Genomic DNA, 22,759 nt, shown 5'->3' on the forward strand with positions numbered 1-22,759 from the left:
TGCACTCACTGATAAGTGGATATTAGCCCAAAAGCTTGGAATACCCAAGATACAATTTACATATCACATGAAGTTCAAGAAGGACACAGCCAAAATGTGGAGCAGAGACTAAAGGAAAGGCTATCCAGAGACTGCTCCACCACGTGATTCATCCCACATACAGTCACCAAACCCAGACACTATTTTGGATGCCAAGAAGTGCATGCTGCCAGGAGCCTGATGTAGCTGTCACCTGAGAGACTGTGCCAGAGCATGACAAATACAGAGGTGGATGCTTGCAGTCAACCACTGGACTGAGAACGGGGTCCCCAAAGGAAGAATTAGAGAAAGGACTGAAGGAACTGAAGGAGTTTGCGACCCCATTAGAAGAACAACAGTATCAACCAACCACAACGCCCAGAGCTCCCAGGGACTAAACTCCCAAGAGAGTATACATGGAGCGACCAATGGTTCCTGCTGCATATGTAGAAGAGGATGGCCTTGTTGGGCATCAATGGGAGGAGAAGCCCTTAGTTCTGGGAAGGTTCGATCCTCCAGTGTAGGGCAATGCTAGGGCAGGGAGATGGGAGTGGGTGATCGAGCACCCTTACAGAAGCAGAGGAAGGGGGGACAAGGGGTTTCCAGAGGGGAAACCAGGAAAGGGGATAAATTTGAAATGTAAATAAAGAAAATATCCAATAAAAGAAAACAATGAAATGATATACAGAAAAAAAAGCACATTAGTAAAGAGATTCTGACATGATGTTTAGAAGTCAAAATATGTTGACATAAGGCTTCACATATAGAAGACACTTAAAAAGACTTACAGAAGCAAAAGTTTTCTTAAAATTTGATGTAGTAATAAAAGAAATCATACACATTATCTCAAAAGGTCATAAGAAATTCTTAATAATGACTGGCAGTGCCAAGTAGAGGCGAAACAGAAACCAAACTTAACTATGAAAGGCAAACACTAAGTAAAAAGTGTTGAACATTTTATATATGTGTGTGCATGTATATATGTATATATATGTATGTGTGTATATACACATACATATGTACTTACATATATATACACACATATATATATGAATGATCTGAGAATATATATTGATCTTAAGTCACAGAATAAGAATTCATAAAACCAATGAATTAGTTTTTTAAAATAAAATTGTCACACCTGCGGTAGTTTATGGAAAACACCAGTCGCTGTTTCTTCCTAAAGTTCAGATATCTTACAATACATACCTCTGCCATACAGTCTCATGCTTTCCATGTAAGTTGCAAGGTTTTCTGCTACCAAAGTAACTAGGGCATGATTGTGCTGAAGTTGATTGATTAAATCATGGCGATAAAATACATGGGGACTTCTCTGAGTTTGACTGAAACGAGAAGAACTTAACAATATAATTAGGCAATTAAACTCTTGTAATCAAGTGTTATTACAACTAAATTACTATCTACTAATTAAAAACTCAGTCAGCTTTACTCATTTACTTAAAGACATTAAGCAATTTAAAAGAAATTAATGTTAAAAAATAACTATTAGTTGAAAATCAAGATCAGTTTGTGTCTATTCTTATAGTGTGGCAATAGCAAAGCATTTTAATAAGAATACATGATTTTTTGAAAATTACAAAAATCCAAACTTCTTTGTACATACAGCTAGTATTGATTGCAATTGCTGGTCAATATTTTTTATTATTAATGAGGCCAAACAGATGGCTTAGCAGGAAAAGGCACTTGCTGCCAGTTTGGAAACTTGAGTTTGATCCCCTTATCCTCATTTTGGAAGATGAGAACATGTTGTCCTCTGACATACAAAAATAAGTTCCTATCCTCTATCCCCCCAAAAATAAAAAATGTAGTAAATTTTAAAAACTATTAGCTGTTTAAGTTAGTTATAGCCTGGGAACATTTGGTTTGCAGCCTAGTTGTTCTTGTCACCAGAAAGATACTTAATTCCTTTTCAATTTGTTTTGTCACAAAACAAATTTCAAAGTCAACTTTCATGGCTTGTACTACCATTCTGGTATAGAGAAGGTCATTACATTAATTTCTAGGATAGTAGCTGAATACTATGTTTAACTGAAAGTTAATAGATTTCAGAAAGGACAAGTGGCATATATAGCATGGGCCAAACATACTCAAAGTAGATTACTTTGACAAACATTACTTTTTCCTCCATCTGCATCTATTACACAAGGAAACCATGATTTTTTAAAAGAATACTCCCAAAATTATATGATTGCATTGTTCACACTTCATTTATGAATATTAGTTCCAGTACACTCAGGCTTTCTTCCACTCCACATAATTTTTCCTTTCTATGCCAACCATTTTAACTCCTTCCCAGAAAATAAGAGGGCAATTTGTATTTATAAACAGATTTTGAAACCATAAGATAGTACATTTATTTTATCCATTAATTCATTTTCTTTTAAAAAGACTATCCAGTATTCTTAAGCACTGTACCATCTCTTCAGCACCTGATTTTTTGTGTGTTAATTTTTCATTTTTTTGATTTGCTTGAGATAGGGCTTCACTCTGTAGTCCTGGCTGGCCTAGAACTCAGGTTGGCCTGGAAACTATAGAAATCCATCTACCTCTGATTCCTTAGTTCTTAGGTTAAGGGTACGTTTCACCATGCCTGGCCTAAGATAGTATACTTAAGAAATGATATTAAAAAGTTCAGTGTTCTATCATGCCATCTACTATCATTTAAATTTCCATGCAATTTAAACTTCTAAATTAACTTTAAAAATTAAAAAACAACCTTTTTTTATGAAAACATCCATGAAACAGCAAGATCACTTTGATTTAATAGCTTACTTTCCTCATCAATGAAACAGAGAAGTTAGGAATGACAAAAGATTCTTTTGTTCCAAAAAGACCCCTTTTCTTAAAGCTTCCTGTCACTCCATTTACTTTAAAATTTTCTTTTACCAACTGAAATTAACAAACCATAAATAAAAATATTTAAACTGTCTAGTTTTAAATGTCTTACCTCAAATTTTGAGGTGCTTCACCAAACAAACTGCAAATTTCTCTAATTTGTTTCAGTGCAGGAATGACCCACTTGTCATTTGTGCGAAGTTCTTCTATGAAGCGATCTATCCACTGGATCTTTTGTGTGTCCCGGTCCTTAAACAATTTCAGTATTTTATATAAATTAATACTCAGGAGAAATCTATCTCATCTAAGTCACAGTATTCAAAGATAAATGTATATTATAATGAAATTAAGCTAAATTCCAATAATCCACGGAATTATAGTCAGTTTTTCTTATAAGATTTATATAATAAATGCTATGCTGTAACTTTGAGGTTTAATTTTTTAAGGTATGTCTTATCTTCATCATTTACTACCAAACTCTAAAAAGTAAAACACTAAAATTTATCAAATACATATATACATGTCAAGTTTGACTTACAACTTACTAGGTTTAAGATTTATTGTTTTAACTTAAGAGATTCTATGTCATCACAGAATCATGCATTAACATGCAACATCCTAATGCTATGATCTACTGCCTAGAAAATTTAATTGTTCTTAATCTTTTTTATGAGCAAAGAAAGTATTTATCTACAAAATTCCTAACTCAGCTGTAATATTTCTATTCTATTTGATTCCTTTACTACATAGTTGACAACACTATCACTAAATGACTTCCTTTCATAGAGACTCAGATGGTTCTTAAAACATTATTGTAGAGACCTAAGAAAGGCAGGTTTACACGAACATCAATTCTTGAAGTCATTAAAAATATCAGGCTACAATAACCAAAATTATCCTGTACTTTAGCCATCCTATCTAGCACTATAGTAACATAAAAGTCTTATAACCAAGCCACACAACACCTGCTTACCTGGGAGCAACTATAATCTAGTATTTTGATGTGAGCACTGAGAGCCAAGTCCATGATATCCACAGGCACATCATCACTGTGAGCTAGATTCCACAGAAGGTTCAACACTTTATGTGCCATCACACCATCTTTATCATCTTCTGCAAGACGACGAATCAGCTCAAGGAGCTTTTCACGTTGCTTTTTACTTGCATTTGTCCAACTGGCCTAGAAAGACATTTAAATGACATGAAAACCCTCATTTCGTTTTTTTCCTCTTCATTTTTTATGGTTTTAGGGTAGTGTGGTAGATCTTGAGTTTGAGGCCAACCTGGTCTATAAGCAGCCAGGGATACACAGTAAGATGCTCCCCAACTAAAAAAAAAAAAAGTGCTTGCTGTTTGTTTAGCAAGCTCTTGATAAGCATTTATCAAAGGAGAAATCAATTAATCATTAAGCAATAATCATTAAGGAATTATCTAAAGATTATCCTGGGAGAAAGACGACCCAAAGGATGTAATAATTGTATTATTTCTTTTCTTCTTTCAAGTCTGTCAGTGGTCATATAGCAGCACTATTCAGGACTCGCCTCAATATTAAGGATGTATGACTATTAACTTTAGGGCATTCACAATAACTCTTACATTATTTCTACAAATGTCTTTAACAATATTTCAAATGATGGGGAAAATGTATAAAGCAAGTTTATCTTTTTGTGTTAAAAATGTATGATGAATTTAATAATGCATAAAACAGTCATTTAATAATTAAGGAATTATTGTTCCCTTCAAAGCAGTAAAATTTTCAACAAGATATTTGATTTACAACTTTTAATGTGTTAAAACTGATCTGAACTTAGTGAATATAGACTTTTAGGCTTTATGTCTAGTGACTGACTTAATATGCCTGGGGTAGAGGGTCATTTCTTCCCTACTGTGAAATATACATTGAAGAAGAACTGGTTTCGTTATAAGAGTATTCGGTATAGACATCTATGTAACCATTGCCTACATTAAAAACCGTATGTTTGTGGTGAATAGAATCCTAGGACCCATCCGGGACTATTTCTGAAATTTATGTTAATTAATCAAGGTACAGAACTTACTACATAGTTTCAGTGCTTTTTCAGTATACTGCCGATGAGATTTACCCATGTTGCTAAATCACTCCTGTTTGCTTATTCCCATTGCCATGGAGTATTCCATCCCTTATATATCCTCTCTACTGAGCCATTTGTAAGCTACTACAAACCACTTTAGCTCGTGGGTTTTTGGACATGCAATGTGGTTTGGGACTGAACGAGAGCCTCGTTATGCCAGGCAAGCATTCTACTGCTGAGTTATACTGATATTCCCAGAATATTATACTTCATCAGAAATACCACATAACCTTCCAAAGTGTTATAGCAACTTATATTTAATAGTAATACTTGGTGACTAATGATATAGTGCCAACAGTTAAAAGCCCCTCCCTTTGTCAGTACTCTCATAATATCATGTTCTTAATTCACAAATTAACTAACCAGTTAACTATGCACTGAATCTCAGTGACTGATATATAAAAGGACATAACAAAACCAATGTATGACTGTATGGTCTGGCACTGCCATGTAAACTGCTACATTTCTATTAAGTTATGCTTTACCCCAGTATATATCCCCAGAACACCATTGTATTGATATTTCTTTTATTGCTCTCTCTTATGTTTCTCACAATCTTCCTTTACTACTTTTCTATACTTCAACCTATTTCCAAATAAACTGGGAAAAGAAATTCAAAACAGTAACCTGAACTTTGAACAAGAGTCTTTATTACGGCTAAATCTATCATTCAAGCTCTTAGAAAACACTGGCAAAGTCTTCCAAACCAGATAAAGTCCTTTTATATCAGAAATGGTCTCATGAGCTTTTTAAGCGTTTGTGGATTAAGAATAACTTGTAGCTGTAATAAATCAATTCTATGTAAATATAAAATGGTAATAACTCTGTTGTGTTAATAACTACCTTAAAGCAATCAAAAGATGATTACGAGTTGTTCAGGAGAAAAATCCCATGCCAATTTGGCCAGTAGATCATGGACATTCTTTACGATGGCTTCATGTTTCCCTGCCTATTGATAAAAAAAAACAAAGATCACATAGCACACAAGACTGTGAACAACAGAAACATTATTTAGGGGGTTGGGAATTTAGTTCAGTGGTGGAGCGCTTGCCTAGCAAGCGCAAGGCCCTGGGTTCGGTCCTCAGATCCGGGGGGGGGGGGGCCGGGGGGGGACGGATGACATTATCTATACTGATTGCTAGTGACCACCAGGAAATCATCATCATTTCCATTTAATCGCTACATAAAATTCTTAACTATTGATTCTTTAGATCTAAAATCTGACAATTTCATTTCTGCATATACAGAGTTAACATGTACTTTAGGAAATATCAAAATTTTAATTAGTTTATTGAATATACTTTAATGTCATAAGTAAGGCACATTATTATTATCCTTTTCCCATACTGGAACTTTAAATAGTCAAAAGCAAAGCTATTTTCTATATTTCTAGAAAGTAAAAAACAAAACAAAACAAAAAACCCAAAGCTTTTGAGATTGCTCCACCTGGGGATCCAGCCCAACCATATACAGCCACCAAACCCAATCACTATTGCTAATGCCAAAAAGTGCATGCTGACAGGAGCCTGATATAGCTGTCTCCTGAGAGGCTCTGCCAGAGCATGACAAATACAGAGGTGAATGCTCACAGCCAACCACTGAACTGAAAAATGATCTCCCCCATTGGAGGAGCTAGAGAAAGGATTGAAGGAGCTGAAGGGCTTTAAACCCCATAAGAACAACAATGCTTCCAACCAACCAGAGCTCCAGGGACTAAAACCACCATCCAAAGAGTACCAGGACAGACCCATGGCTCCAGCTGCATATGTGTACAGGATGGCCTTGTTGGGCACCAATGGAAGGAGAAGCTCTTGGTTCTGCCAAGGCTGGACCCCCCCAGTGTAGGGGAATGTCAGGGTGGGGAGGTGGGAAGGGGTGAGGGGAATATCCTCACAGAAGAAGGATGAAGGGGGATGGGAGAGGAGGTTTACGGAGGGGAAACCGGGAAAGGGAATAACATTTGAAAGGTAAATAAAAAAAAATCAAATAAAAAAAAAGGGAAAAAAAGCTTTGTAAATTAGAACTCAACAATGTTTCTGTAGTTTCTGGCTTTTAAAAACTTTTCAGAAAGGTTGCTAATCCTTCTGAAAAGTTTTAAGTCTTGGAATTGAGTGATTTAACTATACTGAAGGGTTTTTAAGTCTATTAAGAAGTCAATGATAAGTGTATATTTTCCCAATAGATAATATTTTATTTTTTGGTACGAAGGCAAGCACAGTGTGCCACTGAGCTGTATGTATGTATCCCTAGCCTTTGCTTTCTAGGTCAAAGCTTGAGCTTTGTAGCCCAAGCTACCTTCAATACTTGATTCCCCCACTTGTAAATTTCCATGTGCTGAGACTGCAGATATACACAAGCACAGTTTCCTTTATTTTTATTTATTTTGCCTCTTTAATATTTGCCAAATATGAACTGTTGAGTATTCAAACATTTGTAAGAGGTTTTAAGATTCTTACCTGTGCTGCCCAGATATTATCAAGATCTTGCAAGGTCAGAGCTTTTTCTTTTATGACAAAGCGAAGAATCTTTTCTAGTTTCTCTACATACTGTGGTTGATGAAGACTATCTCGTAAAACTATTGATAAAATATTGTTCTGCTGTATCCATTCCTAAATGTAATTTAAAAAGCAGGTTTTAGAACAAAATAAAACACCTTTTTAAAGCACTAAAATATAATTTAAAGAATACATAGAACTTCAAAAGCATATTTACAAAATAATATGCAAGAATGCACTGTGTTCATAAAAAATTACTTTCTTCATGCCTCCACATCCATACCTGACAAAGTAATTTATTGGGGAATATCTCCATAAATTATAAACACTGAAATCATCAAAAAGATATTGTACATTCCAGCATTTACCTCATAAAAATATTATTTAAATGCATCACTTAAGGTTTAAGTAGAATAGGCACAGGGTCATCTTTGGTATTTGCTTTCTTAAACTAATTCTTCCCCAGAATGGTTTAAGTATTAGGTTAAAAGATACTTTTAAAAAGATTTTGATTTATTAACTGACTGCCATGTATTGGATGCTACTGTCGCTTGCATCTTTGAAATCTAAGTAAGAGATACATTTTCTTAGCCCAGTAAACAGGTTTTCAGATATTGATTGGCCCTGGTATCTGAATCAAGTCTACACCTTCCATTGTTTGTTTCTGTATCACTGTGCTAGACTAAGCCAGCTTGACAATCATTTACCTAACTTTAAAGTAGGATCATGAGTTTTTTTAAAAAAGGTAATCCAGTACTCAATTTTCTTAGAATAAAGATAGGTAGGCCCAAATGTGCTATAAATATGAATCTTTTTAGCTAATATAAGTTTAAAAATTCACAACTTGTTAAAGGATTTTTTTTCTAAAATATAACAAATATATACCAATGTCAAACTACCACAATTTTTATACATTTAATGATATTTTATATCTATATTTTAGGATGGTTCACACAGCTCAAGGACCGACAATATTTTCAATGCCAACAGGCACATAACATATATAAAACTAGACATCTACCACTTGACCTCCTAACCCAGGGAATGGTTTAAATATCCTGTATACTTTTCTTTCTGCTGACAACTAAACCAAAGGCCTCTATGAACAAGCTACACTTCAAACTTCATCTTATTTTCTTTTTAAATCACATTCTAATCATTTCTCAAACCATTAATAGAAATAGAAGAGATTCTTGGAAGTAAAGACATTGGTTTGCCATAGATGTCTCATGATTGCCACATATGTACTCAAATAACATGTGTTTTATAGTTAGTAACTTATTACAGCAGAACATAAAAGTTTTCTAAGTATTTAATGCCAAAATGATACAAAACTATGCACTTTAAAAACAAATTCTCAGGGTTGGGGATTTAACTCAGTGGTAGAGCGCTTGCCTAGCAAGCACAAGGCCCTGGGTTCGGTCCCCAGCTCCGAAAAAAGAAAAAAAAAAAAAAACAAATTCTCGGGCTGGAGAGATGGCTCAGTGACTAAGAGTCCTGAGTTCAAATCCCAGCAAACACATGGTGGCTCACAACCATCTGTAATGAGATCTGATGCCCTCTTCTGAAGGCAGCTATAGTGTACTCATATAGAATAAATGAATGAATCTTAAAAAAAAAAAATCTCAAAAATCAAGATAAAAGTAATTTGTGTGGCTCTTAGTGTGTGTGTGTGCGCGCGCGCACACACACACACACACACACACACACACAATAGACAGAGATAGAGACAGAGACAGAGAGACAGGGTTTCAATATGTAACCTTGGCTGGCCTTAAGCATGTAGCAAATATTCCTGCTTCTGCTTCCGCAGTGCTAAGATTCTGGTTGTGCCTAACAATATCCTCCTGTGCATTTTCTGTCTACAAGTCATTAACTGGAATTGGTCATATGTACATGCCCCTTGTTCAATTATGTTTCAAATACTATCTCACTCATTCTCGGGCTTACTTCTACAATTTCTATAGCAAAACTTACAATAATCTAATAATTACATTCAACAATAAATTTATCAAAGACATACTCAGCCACCAAATAAGTATGCTACTTTAAAAAGTTCAAGATTAACAAAGCTGTAAATTAATCAAAATATTCAATTTTCAAGTCTAATTTAGAATGCTAACATTACTAATTTTACTGACAGCCATTCCAGGCTTAAGTGTTTATTTACTCACAGCCATCCTCTCTGCTGTGAGCCACTCTTCTTCCTCAGAACTGCCATGCCGATGGGTATAGTATGACACACTGGAAATCACCTTATTAACCTCATTCAGTGCATTCATTTTTCCATTGAAGGAAGAAATTTGCAATAATCTGTAAGAGAAATTCAGTTGTAGATTGATTCTAAAAATTCATGTAAACAATTATTTTCACGATAAATAACTTACCTAAGTATCATTTTTAACCTAAATATTTCTAAGTTCTTTACAGTTTCTTCCTGTCCAGGAACTCGTGAAGCTAAACTCTTCAATGATTTAATAATCATTGAGAGAGCATCATTTTTGGCTTCATTCTTTGCTTCTTTCTTCAGCTCTTCATCAGTTAAGTTTTCTAAAAACTGTGGAACCATTTCTATTATGGGAAGAAAGTATTTTTTCACCGTGTGAAGAGTAAGAAACTCATAGCACTGTCCAAATGGTCTGAAAGAAGATAGGAAACTCCTGTAAATACTTGATTTCTTAAGAGCAATTTAGTAAATTCTCATAGCACATGTATTATTTTAAAAAACATTCTGCATGTGTATATGTTTACACATTTGGATTAGGTATATGCAGATGCCCTCAGAAGCCAGAGATGCTGGATTTTCCTAGAGCTGGTGTTAAAGACAGTTATTCCCTGCCATAGACAGGTGCAGGGAATAAAGCTCAGGTGATCTGAAAGAACAGCCAGTTAACCACCAAGTCGTCTCTCCAGCCCCAATTACTCCATTTCTAAATTGAGCCAAAACAAAAACAGAAACTAACAACATACTTAACATTTCACTTTAACATGTTACTTACTTAATAAGGGCTGCAATTATCTGAACGTTTAATGCTGATCCATTAATAAAACGATCATGCAGTATCTGGAATCCATTTAAAGTGCCAAATTTGTTGAGGAGATCCACTAGCCAACCCTGCAATACAATGAACAAAAATTTACTTTCTTGGAGGATAAACAAAGTACTATTATGACTGACACATTAAAGCCAATTCATTTTAAATCATTCTTGAAAAGGCTTCCAAACATTCACAGTAATAGACCTCTGATGCAGCAGCAATAAATAGTAAGCATGAATTAGATTACAAGAACATACTGCTCGTATCACTATTGCTTATTAAAGCTATGTTTTGGTCTCAGCTATCCCACTTTTAAGAGTATATGGCTTTCCTAAATACCTAAAAACGCTTGTATTAAAAAATGTAAAAAGTTAAAAAGACCTTAAATAATAGATCAAAGAAAATCTAGTGTAACAAATTCTGAGACAATTTCTTATTGTAGTTGTAAGTATTTAATTTTTCCAAATAATCCTGAGGCTCAAAAGTAAACTGTCACCTGAAAACTGTTGCAGAAATAGAACATCTGTCTACTATGAGCAAAGGCATAGAGGTTCGATAAAATACTTGCATTGCAGGATGAACAAAAAGAGAAAAAATTAAAGAGAAAACTGAATTATAATGTGGAATATATGGTAGTACTAACTAGAAAGTCTGGATGCTTTTGCTAACTTACATGAATATATTTGGTTCCCATTTTATTATTTTTCAATCAAGTTTGCAACCGAACCAACTTAAAATTTACTAAAAGAGTACAAGAGAATTAAATATATCTGAAAGCTAAGTATTAAGACAACCTTTTTTACACTTTGCTACCCTCTAAAGAGCCATGTTTTAAAAACCAGTGAGGGGAAAGAAAGACAATTTCTTTATTAATGCCCTAAGCCAAAACAATACCTACAGCTATTTTTAAAAGGGTGACTGCTGAATAAAAGATTTTAATGTTAATATTTATTTTGTTTTGTTTGTTTTGAGACAGGGTTGCTTTGTGTAGCTGTGGCTATCCTGGAACTTGCCCTTTAGACCAGGCTGGCCTCAAACCTCAGAGAGATGCACTACCTGCCTGTGCCTCACCAAGCCCAGCTATTAATATTTGTTTTAAAGACCAAATACAAAAAATGAATTGTAGCAATATAAATTCTAAGTTCTCTAAGAAATCTAAAAAATCTAAACTACCAATTTTTTTTTTTACTTTTACTTCGCTCTTAGAAGCATTTCTAGGTCATTAAACACCTCTCTCTCTCTCTCTCTCTCTCTCTCTCTCTCTGTGTGTGTGTGTGTGTGTGTGTGTATTTGTCAGCATGCATTTGCACCATGTGCATGCCTGCTGCCCAGAGACCACAAGAGAGCTTTGGATCTACTAGAGCTGAACTAGAGCTGAAATTAAGGATGATTGTGGCTACCATATGGGTGCTGTCAACAACCCAGTTCCTCTAAAGGAGCAACAAGTGCTCTTTAACCACTGAGCAATCCCTCTTTCCCCAAGCCCAAAGCTTACCAGATCTCTTTTTAGGATTACTTGGTAATATATTGTTAAATTTCTTCACTAAGTACTGAGCATGATGGCATATGCATTTAACTATTCTAGCACTTGGGAAGCAGAGGCAGGAGGATTCCTGCAAGTTTAGGGCCAGCTTGGACCGTGAGTTCCGGGATAGCCAGGACTACACAGAGAGATATTGTCTTGGTAACTAGAATAAGACTACTGAGCTGAAATACTTTTTTTTTTTCCTTTTTTCTTTTTTTCGGAGTTGGGGACCAAACCCAGGGCATAGTTATGTATATTTTCTCCTTTTTAAAAAGAATTTATGTTTCAGAGTTTTTTGCACCTATGGACGCTAGAAGGAATCAGATGCCCAAACTGGCAACATCAAACCAGTCCTCCTACAGATTTTTTGAAACGACTTCAGCTTAGAATGTGCATGCACTTTTTAAAATGTAGTTTCACCCCATATTTTTATACATGGTTCTTTTTAAGAATGTATGCTCGCTGGTGTGAGTAGCACACCTTTAATCCCAGCACTCAGAGGCAGAAGGAGCCAGGTCTCTTATCTTAAGTCTGGTCTACATAGTGAACCTAAGGATGCTAAATCGTTGGAGAGTTTCTTTTATATCATAGTGTCTGCAACCAACTAATGACAGAGTTGAAAATTCTGACCAATACATTCTTGATAATTTTTTAAAAGTTCACAAAGATTCAACAATGAAAAAATATCAAAAAATTCCTCAGATTTCAGTAGCTAGAAGACAACTCTCCAGAAACATGGATTATAACTATAATCTAACAAAAATATATACTAAACTTCAAGACTTTGTATTTATTGATTATATTTAAGTACATTGTAGCTGTCTTCAGACACACCAGAAGAGGGCATCAGATCCCATTACAGATGGTTGGGAGCCACCATGTGGTTGCTGGGATTTGAACTCAGGACTTATACTTAGCCACTGAGCCATCTCTCCAGCTCCACTTCAAGACTTTGAATCTCTGTCATTCTTGACAGTTTTTGTATAAGAATCAGATTTCAAATACATAAAATATCTTCAGCCAGAAGTCACTCCAAATCTTTGCATTAGCCATGTTAAATTGAGTTATTTCTGAGCCCCTGAAGCAGATTACATGACTGAGAAAAACAAATGGAATAAAAAGAAATTGATAGGTATAGAAGAGACTTCTCCATGTTCATCCCATAATCTCTCATAGTCCTGTACTGTTTTGGAATTTACTTTATAGATGAGGCTAACCTCAAACTTAAGAGATCCAACCTGCCTCTGCCTCTGGGATTAAAAGTGTATATCACCATGCCTAGCTAGATGGAACTTTTGATTTTGAAGATCATTACTTTGATGGCAACTGGATGCTACTCAAGCAAAAACAAGTGACAACAATATGGACTGGAAAAATAACAGTTCTTAATTTAACACAATTGGTGGCTCGAATTTGTTCTTACAGAGAAATTGGGTTCAATTCCCAGTACCCACATGGTGACTAACAACACTGTGCATCTCCAGTTACAGCAGATCCAATGCCTTCTTCTGGCCTCCGAAGAGCACCAGGCTTGCACATAGTGCAAACAAACATACAGGCAAATTACTCATGGAAATAAAATAAATAAATCTTGAAAAAGTGTCCCTAAATTTAGAAATTATGTATTGCTATCACTAAAGAAAATAAAATCTTAAAAGTATAAAATTTAAAGTGTACAGTAAAATAACTACCAAGTACAGTCTTGTTTACACCGCTATAAAAATTGTTTTCAAATATATATTTTAGTAAAATTTCAAAGACTTACTACGCTGCTTCTATTTTATAATTATATATTTTATCTATTTTGAAGTTTAAAAAATTTAGAATATAAAAAATCATCATGGTCTTATTGATTCACACTTGAGGTTTTTAATCAGTCATAATCTCCTCTATTATTATTATAAAGGAGATGTTATATATTAACCCAATTTATGACTATTTCCAGGTTCAGTAAAAGATAACAGGAATTAAGTATAGTCAATTAATATGAAGAAAAATTTTAAGAAGTCATAAGCACTGAACTAAAATGCTATGACTATGCAAAAAGGCTCTTAGTGCTATATATAAAAGTCTCAAAACACATTTGGCTGTCAGATGTCAACTATTACTATACAGAAAAACCAAATAGTACTACAAACAAAAAATATAGCTTTGGTACAAATTAAGAATTCAAGTCATAATGCAGGACTTCTTTCAGAGTATAATTAAACCAGTCTTTTGCCAGTAGACTGAAATTAAAGTTCTGTGGTAGAACAAAATAATCTTAATATTTAGATTTGAAAACAACAAACTAACATACTTTTGGTGATCGAGGGTCTGGAGAACGAGCAAAGAGTTCATCTTCAGGCAACTGAACACTTGAGGACACTGACTCGCAGGGACGTGTACCATTGTAGATATGGAATTTGCAATGAGGATTTAAGGCCATGGCAAGAAGTTCTAGAAGTGGAAACCAGTCTTGGGCTAACTTAGCCACACACAGCTCCACCAGGCGATGAGTATTGTTAATAATACATCTCTGTTATATATGGGAGAAAGGTGATTTAGAATGTGAAAACACTGCAATTTCAAACAGATGTAACACTAATTACCCTTGATATTAAATGAGCTCCTTATTTTTTATACTGATAGATACTAGTTTATTCACTAGTACTATGACCAAATTAATTTGCTTTTAAAAAGCTACTTGCTTAAAAATGAAATAGGTATTATGAGTAGCCAAATTCTACTCTGATGTCTTCAGACCAGATACAAATTCCCATTTTTCTAAAATTGAAACAATATATCAGTTATCCCAGATAGAAAAGTATACACTGCCAAGCTCTAGCCAAATTCTACTCTGATGTCTTCAGACCAGATACAAATTCCCATTTTTCTAAAATTGAAACAATATATCAGTTATCCCAGATAGAAAAGTATACACTGCCGCAAGCTCTACAAATTCTACTCTGATGTCTTCAGAATTGCTACAAATTCTTTTTTCTAAAAATTGAAACAATACATCAGGTTATCCCAGATAGAAAAGTATACACTGCCAAGCTCTACATTTCTAAATCTAAGAAATTATGTTAAACCAGATGATGGGACTTTTACCCCATGGTTGTAATTGAAAAAAAAAAATGGTTCAGACAACAAACCATCATCTGCTTCATGACTATTTTCATACAGAGAAACAGGTTTGTAGCATTTACAGCACCTTCTTAGTCCAAAAACAACTTCTTTCACTAAAAGAAGTGAAATCTGATTTCATCCTACAAATAATGAGTACTGAAGTATTTGTCTTTGTCTCTGCTCAATATTTGGAGATATTAGGGACCTGAGACCACTTTAAGTAGTCTTTACTTAAAAAGAAATCACAACTGTAAATTACATCAAGACTACAGAACTATTTAAACAGTAGCTCAATAATGTAAATACTTAGGAACTTTAAGTGCCCAAATTAAAATATACATGTGAGTTCATTTCCCAATTACTTCTATAACACTGACCTTTCTGGTGCCTCCAGACCTGTGCTATATTTTCCCCTTCTTGGGCCTTTTGTCTTTAATACATAAAATAGCAGCATATTTGATAATTGATAGCATCAGATTTTCAATAAAATGTAGCAACCTGCCTAAGGTTCCAAGGCACTGGAGAACCAGGAAGAAAGATTAAACCAAGTATTTTTAATTCTAAAATCTCATGCTAATTTTAAAGGCTCATGCTGCCTGGAAAGAGATGAACTAATCTGAAATTACTTTGTTACATTTTATCCTCTAATAGACCGAATATATCATACACAAACACACACATACTTGTTCTTCCCATCTAATGGATCACTATATAATCTGCTTTTTAAATGTCAAATGGAAAACTCACATGAATTTCAAACTTCCAGCCACTCACTGCTTCATCTGTAAGGATTTTTGTGAATGAAATTGTTAGCCCATCTCGGAAAAATCTCTGACATGCTTCACTTTTGACATCAAGGCCTAAGAAAGGGGAGAAAAAATAATTATGCTCAACTATATGATGAAAGACATCAGAAGTAATCAGAAACCCAGATAACAAGCTTGCAGTTCCAGAGCACATCTGGGGAAAAATGCTCACAGTGAAATATTTCAAAGTTTCTGTATGTCAGAAAAGAAACGTAACTCAGAATTACTCTGTAAAGAAAAATTTAAGGATTGAAAGAGCTGAAGGGGTTTGCAACCCCATAAGAACAACAATACCAACCAACCAGAGCTCCCAGGAAATAAACCACTACCCAAAAGACTATACATGGACTGACCCTGCCTGGGCTCCAGCTGCATATGAAGCAGAGGATGGCCTTGTTGGGCACCAATGGGAGGAGAAGCCCTTGGTCCTGCCAAGGCTTGATACCCCAGTGTAAGGGAATTTCAGGGCAGGGAAGTGGGACGGGGTGGGTGGTTGGGGAGGGAGAGTGACCTCCTAGAAGGGGGTAGGGTATTTATGGACAGGAAACCAGGAAAGGGAATAATATTTGAAATATAAATTAAAAAAATACAAGCTAAAAAAAAAAGAAAAATTTCAATGTGTATGTAACAGCCTGAGTTTATATCATGTTGAGTGCAGGTGTTCAAAGAGATGGTATCTTGATTCCCAGGAGCTAGTATTACAGGTAGTTGCAGGCCACCAGTCATGGGTGCTAGGAACTAAACCTGGGTTTCTTTTCCAAGAGGAGCGAGCATCTATAAATTAACTGTTTGGCTATTTCCTCAGCCCTCCCACCCCAAATAAAATTTTAAAATAATTATGCAAAAGTACATTTAATGTGATAATATTAATAACTCAGGACTGGGGATATAGCTTACTGTGAAAGCAACTACTCTTTTTTTTTTTTTTCAAGATTTATTTCTTATATATAAGTACACTGTAGCTGTTTTCAGACACACCAGAAGAGGGCATCAGATCTCATTACAGATGGTTGTGAGCCACCATGTGGTTGCTGGGATTTGAACTCAGGACCTCTGGAAGAGCAGTCAATGCTCTTAACCACTAAGCCATCTCTCCAGCCCGAAAGCAGCTACTCTTAACATGTACAAGATCTTAGGTTTGATCATTAATGAAGTAAAAATAAAAACTGAAAATGCTACAAATTATGACGCTATTATCTTAAACCCAAAATGATGGTATCATGTGACAGAAACTAAGTGTTTTATAATACCATCTTGTTCTGAAAATAAGCCTTAAATTTTACATTTCATAATTATTTTTTAAATATTAGTTCATAAACTATATACTTAGCACCCATTCATATTTTTACTACTCTCCAAATGACCAAGTACAATGAATTGTTTTGTCTTTTTATTTTCTATACACATCTTTCTTCTTCCAAGCCAAGGACCTATTTTATCTTCTTTTTAAAACTGCATTATTTATATGTGTTCATGCATGCATGTATGATCTGGGAAGATGGGTGCTATGGAGTACATATGGAAATCAGAGGACAACTGTGAAATTAGTTGACTTCTTCCACCTTTAAGTGGATTCTAGGAATTGAATTCCGATCATCGGGTCATCCTGTCAACCCTACACTTTTATATACTTGCTTATCTCATCTGATTTTTTTTAAAAAAGGACAACAGAGCCAAGTGTCATCAAATACAAAATGTCTTTAACATCTCAATTTGTACAAAAAGTATTTTAATTGTACAATATGGGTGACATTAAACTGAGCCTTATGAAAAATAAATGAGTGCTAAAAATAAATATGAACAAGGTATATAAGCCACTGAATGCCAATGGAATTAACTGAAATACTGTGTTTTTATTACACAGTTAATGCTTACACTCTAACTAGCAATGCTCATTTAAATTATGGAAAATATCAAACATCTGAATAACTTATTTTATCGTGTTTTGAGATTGATAAGGCATAATAAACATTTTTTTTTCTTTTTTTCGAAGCTGGGGACCGAACCCAGGGCCTTGCTCTCGCTAGGCAAGCGCCCTACCGCTGAGCTAAATCCCCAACCCCATAAACATTCTTTAAACAAAGGAGGAATAACTAATGTGAGATAAAAATCTCCTTGCCAGGGAATGCCACAAACCCAAGCATGGTACTATATAAAAGAGGTTGATTTTTGACAATAACTAATATAAATCGCTTATTGTCAGTTATAACACAGCTGTGGTGGTATGTTTTGGTTAATTGTCCTCTAAAGGTTTGGTCACCACTCTGTGGTGATATGGAGACTTGCTGAATCCTCTAAGAGGCAGAATCTAGCAATAAAGAACCTGACCGGCTAGACTGATGACTCAGCGGTTAAGAGCACTGACTGCTCTTCCAGAGGTCCTGAGTTCAATTCCCAGCAACCACATGGTGGCTCGCAACCATGTGTAATGAGATCTGATGCCCTCTTCTGGTGTGTCTGAAGACCGCCACAGTGTGCTCATATATAATAAATAAATCTTTTTTAAAAAACTGAAAAAAGTAGTGGTTTGTCCTCAACACTGATTTGCTCCCAAAAGACTCTGAATCTTTCTCTTTTGCTTCTTAAGATACTAAAAGGTGAGCCTCTTTGCTCTATTCACACTTTGCCTTGGCCCAAATTATGAAATCTTGAAAATTATGAGCCAAAATAAGTATTTTCTGTTTATAAGCTAATTTTACAAGCTGATTATTTGTTACTTTTCACAATAATAAAAAGATAATACAAAATATTTCATAAAATTAAATACTGCTCCGTTTTAATTTCCAGTGCCTTATTAGCCAGGGCAGTACTGGCATACACCTTTATACCAACGTTCAGGTGGCAGAGACAGAACTGGAGTTCAGGAACAGCCAAGGCTACTTAGAGAATCCCTGTCTCAAAATATAAAACAAAACAGTTCCAGTGCCTTAAAAAAATGAACTGACACCATAGCCATAGCCCTCTACTAAGAGAATTCTACAGCACCAGAAATAGACAAGAGTAATTTAATGAAATTGTTCAATTTCAACGTTAACATTTTACTTCTGGACAACTGAGTATCAGATTCCTTTTATTGGGTTTTTAGTGTATCTTTTAATCACAGAACAACTTTACAAGTCTTTTTTCTTTTAGAGAAAAAAATTACATATTTTATAACTTTTTAAAAGGTAGTTTTATTTAAGAAACACATTACTGGGCTGGCCATATGGCTCAGTCTATAAACACATTTGGCTCCCAGGGACCTACAGGGTGGATGGAAAAGAATCAACTCTTGCAAGTTCTTGATTGTTATGTATCCCACCCCAAACCACAATGAATACATAAATTGAAAAAAAAAATCAACAAAATAGTCATCTTCATTCAAAGAATCATAGATTAGGCGTCATGTACCTTTGCTTCAGGAAAGCTTAAGTAATTTATAGGTTTACACATGACTCATCTCAAGATCAGAAATCCCTTTGGATACTCACTATCCCCTTCCCACTTCTGCAACTACTTAAACCTGAGTGATATTTGTACTAGGCATCACCTACGGATTATTTAATTGTAAAACCTTTGTGTACATTATGGAATTCCCATAACAGAAATGTTTTAAATCATTGGCTGATTGCAAATCTAAACAAAGGGCTTACTCTTTATAGACATATGAATACATATACATTTTATATCTACCACTCTTGAGCTCGCATTCTTTTAAAAAGGACAATCCTCTATTTGTAAGCTTAATATATACTTACTTAAACACTTTGTTTTAACAGGAAAATGAAGTTTTCAAGAATACAGTGAAAATCTATTTAGCAGCATGCATTTAGAAAAGCATCACACCAAGACATACCTTTCTTACTAAGATCAATAGCAGCTTCTAAAAGCACTTCCAATTCCCCTTTCGGCAAAACTGGAACGACCCAGCGAGGCCTAGGAATTTATAAAATAAAGAGGCTTACTGGTTATACACTTAATGAAAGAGGTACTACAGTCAATTACTAATTACAATTATTTATCTCGCTATGAAAATATTAAATATTAACTAAAATAGCATTAGATACAAAAACATTGGTGCTGGCTGGAGTTTTTTTACAATTATCATTTATTTGTCTCTACAAGCAAAATTTTAAATAGTAATATAAAACTACAATGAAAATATCATTTAAAATTACAGAGGCCTGTTATAGAAAAACTTCCACGGAAAAGAGCTTTCAGGTTCAGATTTTAAAAGTCTTGAACTTCCTGAAAACAACAAAAACTGCTGGAGGCCAAAACTGATTTATGCTTGATAATCTGTCAACTTTTTCTAACGACCAATTAGAAACAAATAACTACCCATTATTTATTTATAAACATTCTTTGTCTTCTTTTTCCATCAAGAATTGTTTTTATGCAGCCTGGTATCTAATCTGCATATTTTACCAACCACCAGACAAATCTGAAATGTAACAATGCAACTGTTATGTCATCTGAGAACAATCAAGGATTGTTATAAATATATACTTTCAATAGTTCATTGCATGTGATTAATATACATAGGCTGCTACTAGAAGCATATTATGTTCTCTTAAATGTTACTTTGAAAATGAGTCAATTGGAAGAATATTTCAAACAAGTTACAAAATTAGAGTAAAATTTTTATGTGTAGAAAAATCAATAATACATAACAGAAATATATGAAAAATATACTCCTAATTATTAAAAAATTTTGGTTGGAATACGTGAAAACGGGAATAAAGCTGGGGGTTATGAGGGAGGGGTCAGAGAGAGAAGCGATCTATTTACTGTATATAACACAACATAGTTCGATACTTAGCAATGCACACTTATTACTAAGAAAATCAGACATTTGTTTGCGTGTTTTTTCCAGACCAAGCCTCACTACGTGGCTCTGGCTGTCCTAGAATTCACTATGTAAACCAGGCTGGCCTTGAACTCAGAAATCTGCCTACTCCTACCGATTGTTGAGATTAATGATGTGGGACCCTATAACCAACTCAGTTTTATTTTAATGCAAAGGCTTTTTATTTCCCTGTGCATGTACTGGTTTTGACTTTAAAGTAAAAATATACCAAAAATTAAAGCAAAGTACCTATAAGAAAGTGTATTTTCATTATTCTTTTAAAAATATTCTCATTTTTAATTAATTTATATGTATGATGCCATGTAGGTACCAGGAATTAAACCCAGGTCCTCTGGAAAAGCAGCAAGCACTCTTAATGGCTGAGCCATCACTCCAGTGTCCAGTTTTTGAGTGGCCCTTTTGTTGAACTCACACTGCCCAGTGAGGATGATGCTCAGATGGAGTTGTTTTTTGTTTGTTTGTTTTTTGTTTTTTGGTTTTTTATATATTCTTCTTGGTTCTTTACAAACTTTTCTTACTCTACAGAACATCATGAAGGGCAGGCTAAGAAACTCCTTATAGCTTGGATTTGCTTCAGAGCCACCCTACATTATTAAAGTCAGTCAAGACCATGCCAATTGTAAAGAAGCTTCATTGACTCTTTTTTTTTTTTTAATTTTTTTTTCAGAGCTAGGGACCGAACCCATGGCCTTAGCGCTCTACCACTGAGCTAAATCCCCAACCCCTTCATCGACTCTTAAAAAGGCAAACTATATATATATATATATATATAAAAAACTTACTAATGTTCTTGCTCCTTTTCATTAGACCCATAAAGAACCATGGGTTGAAAAGTACTTGGCAGTGACTATGATGGGAAAATCAAGGCAAAAGGTTCCTCTTCATTGTCTTTGTGTTACCCACCACACATAATGCTATAAAAAAACCAACCTTGCTTTTCTTATATATTACATAAATTAGAAACAAAACCAACTGACCTGTTGATCATATCATCTAACTTTGCCAGGTCAGTGTGTGGAAATGCAGGTTCCTCATCTTCAATCTGGGGAGGAGCATCACCTTGGCCTTGCTCATCAGGAGGAGTTGCAGGGGAATTTTCATTGGATGAATCAGGCGATGAAGTCTTGATTAAAATATAACATTACAGATATAAGTTTCTATTAACACACACACACAAACACTAATATATTAGCATTATTTTAAAAAAACATTAGTAACAAAATTCTACAAGGCTATCATTGAAAGCTTATGACTTAATATGTTCTCCTTTCAAAGTTTATGCTGAACTTCCAAGACAGACTAGCAACCTGTTGGTAAACTTTCACACTTAAAATGGAGAACACCTCAGTTACCAAACAGCTAAGTTGCCAGGCAAAGAATTCAAGAGCTAGAAACCCCACACAAAAGCTATCTGAAGCATGTAACTTTAGAAGCCTGTTTTAAACAACCAATAAAACACTGTCCCATGTATTCCCATTCTTACAGAAAACACTGACTGTAACTGATAACTGTAATAGATAACTGTAAACATCTATATAACACCACACCAACAAATAAAACACCAGTGATGACATTTTAATTAACCCCTTGTGATCTTTTTATGAGCTAAATAAAAACTGGCCATGTATGCATAAATTTAATAAAACTGGAACTATATTTGTCCTTTATCATTCAATATCTACGTATTCAAATTCTTCAGCATTACATAAATTAAAATAACATGAATAAATGGCAAGTATAAATCTTCTTGCAAAAAACATTTTTTTCTTTAGGATACTAGAAATATAACTACAACAGTATAGATAATTACTTTTAAAGCTATTGGCACAGGTTGCCAAATTATAATCCAGATCCTTCTCAGATATCACATCTGAGGAATATTCATGCCACTTGTTAGTGATTTTTATGACTTAAAATTTCTTCTATATGTACAGATTTTAAAGTTAAAAT

At 34.6% G+C, this 22,759-nt stretch overlaps 1 protein-coding gene across 1 annotated transcript in view; it reads right to left on the reverse strand.

The window, feature by feature from the left end:
• Nucleotides 1-22,759, reverse strand: part of Usp9x (ubiquitin specific peptidase 9 X-linked) — a 136,719-nt gene that overhangs the window by 59,266 nt on the left and 54,694 nt on the right. Inside the window, 13 exon segments of the mRNA XM_032889660.1 lie at nucleotides 1,228-1,361; nucleotides 2,987-3,123; nucleotides 3,848-4,054; nucleotides 5,829-5,843; nucleotides 5,845-5,934; nucleotides 7,442-7,594; nucleotides 9,655-9,793; nucleotides 9,868-10,119; nucleotides 10,480-10,595; nucleotides 14,343-14,561; nucleotides 15,902-16,014; nucleotides 19,796-19,875; nucleotides 21,787-21,932. Coding sequence (XP_032745551.1) covers nucleotides 1,228-1,361; nucleotides 2,987-3,123; nucleotides 3,848-4,054; nucleotides 5,829-5,843; nucleotides 5,845-5,934; nucleotides 7,442-7,594; nucleotides 9,655-9,793; nucleotides 9,868-10,119; nucleotides 10,480-10,595; nucleotides 14,343-14,561; nucleotides 15,902-16,014; nucleotides 19,796-19,875; nucleotides 21,787-21,932 — 1,801 coding nt within the window.

This window comes from Rattus rattus, chromosome X, assembly GCF_011064425.1.
Source record: "Rattus rattus isolate New Zealand chromosome X, Rrattus_CSIRO_v1, whole genome shotgun sequence".
In the NCBI taxonomy this organism is placed as follows: Eukaryota; Metazoa; Chordata; class Mammalia; order Rodentia; family Muridae; genus Rattus; species Rattus rattus.